Source organism: Thalassophryne amazonica, chromosome 3, assembly GCF_902500255.1.
Source record: "Thalassophryne amazonica chromosome 3, fThaAma1.1, whole genome shotgun sequence".
NCBI lineage: Eukaryota > Metazoa > Chordata > Actinopteri > Batrachoidiformes > Batrachoididae > Thalassophryne > Thalassophryne amazonica.
In genome coordinates, this window is record NC_047105.1 from 68096841 (window position 1) to 68103969 (window position 7129).

At 40.9% G+C, this 7129-nt stretch overlaps 1 protein-coding gene across 2 annotated transcripts in view; it reads left to right on the plus strand.

The window, feature by feature from the left end:
* The window catches only part of LOC117506959 (guanine nucleotide-binding protein G(i) subunit alpha-2-like), a 195265-nt gene extending 188136 nt beyond the window's left edge, over nt 1-7129 (plus strand). For both annotated transcript variants that reach the window (XM_034166633.1, XM_034166634.1), the window contains exons 5-9: nt 2352-2480; nt 4405-4534; nt 4684-4837; nt 5926-6140; nt 6229-7129. In XM_034166633.1, the coding sequence (XP_034022524.1) occupies nt 2352-2480; nt 4405-4534; nt 4684-4837; nt 5926-6116 (604 nt within the window). In that variant the 3' untranslated portion in view covers nt 6117-6140; nt 6229-7129. The remainder of the gene's footprint in view (nt 1-2351; nt 2481-4404; nt 4535-4683; nt 4838-5925; nt 6141-6228) is intronic.

Consider the following 7129-nt stretch of genomic DNA (forward strand, 5'->3'; position numbering starts at 1 on the left):
GTGTGGTTTTCAGTCCTGGTCGTGGCACACTGGACCAGCTCTACACCCCAGCCAGTCCACATGTGCTTTGTGGATCTGGAGAAGGCGTTTGACCGTGTCCCTCGAGGCGCCCTGTGGGGGGTGCTCCGGGAGAACTGGGTCCGGGGTCCTTTGCTAAGGGCTATCCGGTCCCTGCACGACCGCAGCAGGAGCTTGGTTCACATTGCCGGTAGTAAGTCAAACCTGTTTCCAGTGCACGTTGGCCTCCGCCAGGGCTGCCCTTTGTCACCGGTTCTGTTCATTACCTTTATGGACAGAATTTCTAGGCGCAGCCAGGGTGTAGAGGTGGTCCGGTTTGGGAACCACAGAATCTCATCTCTGCTGTTTGCGGATGATGTGGTCCTGTTGGCTTCATCAAACCAGGACCTTCAGCGTGCACTGAGGTGGTTTGCAGCCGAATGTGAAGCGTCCGGGATGAAGATTGGCACCTCCAAATCTGAGGCCATGGTTCTCAACCGGAAAAAGGTGCCTTGCCCTCTTCAGGTCAGTGGGGTGTCCTTGCCTCAGGTGGAGGAGTTTAAGTATCTCGGGGTCTTGTTCATGAGTGAGGGACGGATGGAGCGTGAGATCGATAGACGGATCTGTGCAGCATCTACAGCAGGGGTGGGCAACGAGGGCCGAGACACTGCAGGTTTTCCTTGCAACCAATTACCTCAGCAGGTGGTTGCTGATGAGCTTCTCCCTTGAGCATAAACACCTGATCGTCAATGAAATCAGCTGCTGAGACACCTGATCATGAATGAAATCACCTGCTGAGGTGATTGGTTAAAAGGAAAACCTGCAGTGTCTCGGCCCTTCATGGCACATGATTGCCCACCCCTGGTCTACAGTGATGCGGTCGCTGTATCGGACCGTCGTGGTGAAGAGAGAGCTGAGTAGGGGCAAAGCTCTCGATTTACCGATCGATCTACATTCCGACCCTCACCTATGGTCATGAGATTTGGCTCATGAATGAAAGAACAAGATCGCGAGTACAAGCGGCCGAGATGAGTTTCCTCCGCAAGGTGGCTGGGCGCTCCCTTAGAGATAGGGTGAGGAACTCTGTCACTCGGGAGGAGCTCGGAGTCGAGCAGCAGTCTGGATGTAATTAAGTTAAATTCCTGTGGAACCAGTCAGAAGGAACCATTTGACATCCGCTTATAATAATAATAATCCAACCATCCATCCATCCATCCATTTTCTTCCGCTTTATCCAGAGTCGGGTCGCGGGGGCAGCAGCTCAAGCAAAGCCGCCCAGACCTCCAGATCCACACACAGCTCCTCCGGGTGAACCCCAAGGCTTTCCCAAGCCAGCCGAGAGATGTAATCCTTCCAGTGTGTCCTGGGTCTTCTCCGGGGCCTCCTCCCCATGGGACGTGCCCAGAACACCTCTCCAGCGAGGCGTCCAGGGGGCATCCGGAAAAGATGCCCCCTGGACATCTGGACATGGACATTATTATTATTATTATTATTATTAATAATAATAATAAAGCAAAGAATGTACAACAAAAGGAGGGATTAAACAAAGTGTCTTAACATTTTTGGTTAATCATTTGTCATGTGAGAGTTTTGTTGTGTTTCTTTCTTGCTACATATTGAGTAGCTTTAGGTTTTAGTCAATGTTATTTAAGGCTGTGAGAAGCTGGAATGGGCATCTTAATTTGGTAGGTATAAGGCAGTCGCCACCCTGGTGGCAACAGAATTTTCTGGCTCACAGTATTTTATGCACCTGTGACTAACTGCTGCAAAGACGTTGTTTGCGCTCTGAGGAAGGGCAGCACTCAAAATGTCTGTGAAACTAATCACAGAGAAATTGAAATGGAGTGATAATGTTTTTCAGTTGAAATTTTTGTCACTGCGTCGGCTCGATTTATGAAATTTTATTGAGATGTGTATCTTGATTTAAAAAAAAAAAGTAAAAAAAAGTCTCATCAGCACTCAGTAGTATAAAATATACATCTGTAAAACCTCTATTTGACATCAGACAAGAACTGATGCTCTGCTGCAAAGTTCTGAAGGAAGCATTTGATTAATTCTTAAAAGATTTAGTAGTATAAGATATTTAAAGTTTATTTGCCTGTATATCCGGAAGTGTATAAATATTTATTGATGAAAAAAAAGTTGCTTATTATATTTTGTAAATCTGGACCTGGTGATGTTCAGAGGACCAGTGTGAGTCTCTGTCTTTCTTTGAGGGAACAAACCAGACATTTTAGACTGAAATAGCCTGAGCCCGTGTCCATACCGGTCTAAAATGTGTTTTGGTCGCAGAGCTGAGCAACAGTACTTGATCCTAAATGTGTTTATGGTGTGTCTGTTCCCCTTCTCATCAGTTACCTGAACGATCTTGAGAGGATAGCAAAGCCAGACTACATCCCTACACAGCAGGACGTACTGCGGACCAGAGTCAAAACCACCGGCATTGTGGAAACACACTTCACCTTCAAGCAGCTACACTTCAAGTAAGATATCAGTTTTTACCTTTTTCCTAATGAAAGCAATCATGTTTATGAAATGCTTAAAATCTTCAATTCATTTTCTTCCTTTCCCAAGTGGGGAGACAAAATTGATAACTTGTTAAATGATCTGCTCAGAGTGCTGGAATGGATTTTAAAAGAAAATTCTGTCAAGATTTTTGTGAGTGAAGGAATTTGTTGCATTGACTGGTTTAATGACTGCTTCTGCTGTGGTCAGAAGAAATAAGTGCATATTCTTGAAATGGCAAAGGGGCACATAAAGGTAATTAGTCACTGCGGATATAGGACATCTGGTTATTAGCTGCTCAAACTGTAGTAGATAAATTATTGCTGTGTGCCATCAGACTGCTGTCCACAGCCAGTATTCAGCCAGTTTAATTTAACTGGCTGAAATTTGTTAGCATGTTATAATTTGAGAGGCTCTCACAGTTGTCCTGAATATTTTGTATGTGATAAGTTGCAGAATGAACATGCCAAAGGGTGCATCTGAACATGATCTCTGTAACACGGCTCACTTATTGAATATGAGTTCAGATATAGTCATGAATTCTGTGTTCTAGCAGCTTTATGGGAAAATGAGCTGTTCATTGGGAGTAAAGCTTAAACGATTATGCCAAAACAGATAAAACAACCTGTGTGGTTATCACAATTTCATGGGGTAGTGGATGTGGAGATATCATTTTTGTTCGTGTGTGTGTGTGTGAGAACAAATAATTCTAAGACCAACTTGGTGTAATGTTTGAGGTTCAGCCAAGGACAAAGTGATTTGATTTTGAGAAATGATGTCAAAGGAACTGGTCAACGTCAAATTTTGAATGTTTACAGGGGATATTTAAAGTGGCTATTTGTAGAAATTGCTTAAAGATGCACCTTTGGTTAATGTTAAACACTAATATTAAGCCATATTAACTTTCTGTTGGTCATATCACCTTTAACGTTCCGTGATCTTGAAAGGTCATCTTGGAGTCATTATGGATTAGTCATGGTGGAAAGGATGTAAAAAAAAAAGTAGTTCTTTTCTTGACAGAATTGATCAGATATCAAGTTCAAACAAAATGTGTTGTGGTATCACTGAATCACAAATAATTAATGAGCATGACTCTGTGTCAAACTTGTGTGAACCCACAGAGGAAAATCCAGATAGGTTTATTGTGACCAACAAGTACTAATTCTTTTTTCCCTGGAGATGAGATTAAAAAACCCCTGTGAAACAAAATTTTTCCAAATGTTAATCCATTTTTACTCAAGGCCAAAATATGCCCATCAGGTATTACAAATACTTTGTGTCCATCTGTCCGTCTGTCTGTGCTCTGCATAAGTACAGTCCTATTACTGCCAGAGCATTCTTGGGACACAGACCTTGGACAAGGTCAAAGATTGCTAACTTTGACCTATTTTAAGAGGTTAAAAGGTCACATTCAGTTTCCTCTTTTTATGCTCATACGGCTGAGGGTATTTTAGCATTGAGTTGTACTATGGCATAATGTAGCATCTGGGGACATTTTCTGTCCCCGGCGTATTCTAGAGGTTGTGCTGGAGCTTATTCATTTTCACAGAAGAATAAGAAGTCACATAGTTGAAACAAGCGGTTAAACTCAACAGTTTTCCCAACATTAGTTTTGACTAGGAGGCACAGAGGTTGCTTATAATATTAACTAGAAAGACCGCCAAATGTAGCACCATCTAAGTGTACATAAACTCTTGTCCATCTACGGATGCTCCACATCGTGAATAAGTGAAAAGGCTGTCCGTTACCACAGTTACAGCACTGTACTGAAATGCCAGAGACATGAGTCTCAAAGGGAGACCTTGGAGCTGTTTCAGTCATTTCTCAGTTCCAAAAACATTTATTTGTCTTATCTGCCCAGTGATTTTAAAAGCAGCATGGTTGCTCTGTTTGTGTATGCAGGATGTTTGATGTGGGAGGCCAGCGGTCTGAAAGGAAGAAGTGGATTCACTGCTTTGAGGGAGTCACTGCCATAATCTTCTGTGTGGCCATGAGTGCTTATGACCTGGTGCTAGCCGAAGACGAGGAGATGGTGAGTTCATCACAAAAACTAAAGCCTCCAACATTTTATAGTCAAGCTGTAAGGTGGGGGTGTGTTGCAGTGAACTCATTTCCTTTATGTGCCCGAGCTGTGCTCTCGGGTAATCCCTTTATCTCCACATTTGTGTCTGGCCCATTCAGAACCGGATGCATGAGAGCATGAAGCTGTTTGACTCCATCTGCAACAACAAGTGGTTCACGGAGACATCCATCATCCTGTTCCTCAACAAGAAGGACCTATTTGAAGAGAAGATCACCCACAGTCCTCTGACCATCTGTTTCCCCGAGTACTCCGGTACGATAGAAACGCCGACTGGGCTGATGGCAAAAGCATCAGTCTGCGTGTTGATTGACAGTGGTGCAGATTGTTCTGGTTTTCATAAGTAACACGGCCATATTTAAGTAACCGTCACAGCAGGTCAGCTTCATCAGACTAAATCATCAGTCAGTTGAACTATTACACAAGTGTGCATTCATGCATGCACGCCGTTATGTGTGTCAGGCAGCAAGTACGAAACATGCATATGATGTGTTTCCAGGTTGCTTTTGTAATCCTGCATATTTATTTTTATTCTTGCACAATGTCTTCCATTTCAAAATGTGCGACTCCCTTTAACCACATGATAGAACGGACTTCTCCTCTACATCAGCGTTGCACCAACACATCATGTTTATTTTTTGCTGTTCTCTTAATGCTGAAATTGCTCCATTCACAACAAGAAAATACACAACAAAAATACTATGGCGGTGATGACCGCCTTTTCTTTCCTACCAGTTTTGCTCAATGCCAACTTAATAGGAGTATCACTGGGTCCACAGTAAAATATTGGAATGGACAGTGAAATTGGAAGAGGGTGTACTTTGGACATACTTTTTTTTTTACACTCAATATATATTTATATATTTACTATACCATAGGGCTGTGGAATGTGACAAAAATCTCATCACAATATCAGCAAATTTATATCCTGATTATATATTGCAGTCTGGTACATTTTCTGTAAATTTCATGAATTCATAGTTTATATATAATGGCTACATGTAAAGACATGTTTTAAATTATGCACTTAAAAAATTAAAAGTATTCACTCATTTGATTTTATTTAAAACCTTTAGGCAAATGTTGAAACATGTATAACAAAAATTGATCATTAGCTTTAAAAACATACTGTTTTTAATCATATTTTAACTGTGAATTTCTTTAAATATAACTTAAGTTTTCAATATCATTAAACTGGGGAATGTATATAATATATACACAAGCGAGGTGAATTTTAGTTGGACTTACAAACGTTACTATTTGTACATCCTAATGAAATTATGTGGATCTGAAACAAGAACCACTTGCAGCGTCTGGCTCATATTGTCCTCCGTCTTCTTCAGGTCCCAACAAATACGAGGAGGCTCAGGCTTACATCCAGACCAAATTTGAAGACCTGAACAAGAAGAAGGACACCAAGGAAATCTACACCCACTTCACCTGTGCCACCGATACCAAGAACGTGCAGTTTGTGTTCGATGCCGTCACTGACGTCATCATCAAGAACAACCTGAAGGACTGTGGCCTCTTCTGAAGTCGCTCCTGGGAAAGAGTTGAGGTGAGCACGACAACCCCAGAATGCTAATTTGAAATGAGTGCTTTATGTGACTGACTTTTTTTTTTTTTTTTAATAAATGCCTCTTTAGATTACTTGAAGAGTTACGATGACCAGACCGACGTGGAGAAAGCACACATGGTGAACGACTGCACTGGCCAACCACGATTTCTGCTTTGACCTGCTTTTGATACGGACACCTGAGAGACTGAGAAGTCGACGAGCCTTGCAGAATTTCAATGATTGCCGATCCGGTTGCTCCTGTTGTTAACTCTTTGGGCTATGACCACAAATCAACTTGTATCATTCTATTTTTGTTCTCTCTTTATTTCTAAGTACTAAAGAAAGCAAAGGAAAGCCTTTTTATATAAATACATTTTCATTTTACTTTAGAATATCTGCAAATGATTAAGCTTTTAATCACATGAAGCTTATTTTTAAGACCAGCACAGGCATAGACATAAAAATGATAAAGGACTGCTTTCTTCTTTTTTTTTTTTTTTTTACAGTGTTTACATAAGTTTGTCATTTGCAGCTAAACCGTATAATGTTCTGCATGATTCAAAAGGACAAATATTAGCTCTGTAACCTGCACAATTATCTAACATTCCAAAAAAAAAAAAAAACAAACCTAAAAAAAAAAGTAGAAAAGTTTTTTTTTTTAAAAAGCTTCACATGCAGGGGGAGAGTGGCTAATTTCTGTGTAACATATGTGTGTCGCTAACATTCACTTTTTATAGTTAGATTTTCCATGTCTGTCGCAATGTTTGTTTGTGCCTTGATTTCTGTTTACAATCAGTTCCTAGATATGCTTTGACCTAATGTGCATCTCTAGTTTTTCCCCTTTCTTTTCTTCTGTTTGCTGCCTAGAACCGAGTATACAGTGATTGAGACAAAATCTAATTCAGAAAAAGGTTAGTGTTTTTGGTAAATGTTAAAATGCTTTAAAGTCCTATATGATTTAATTTAAATAAAAGTAGAAACCACCTGAA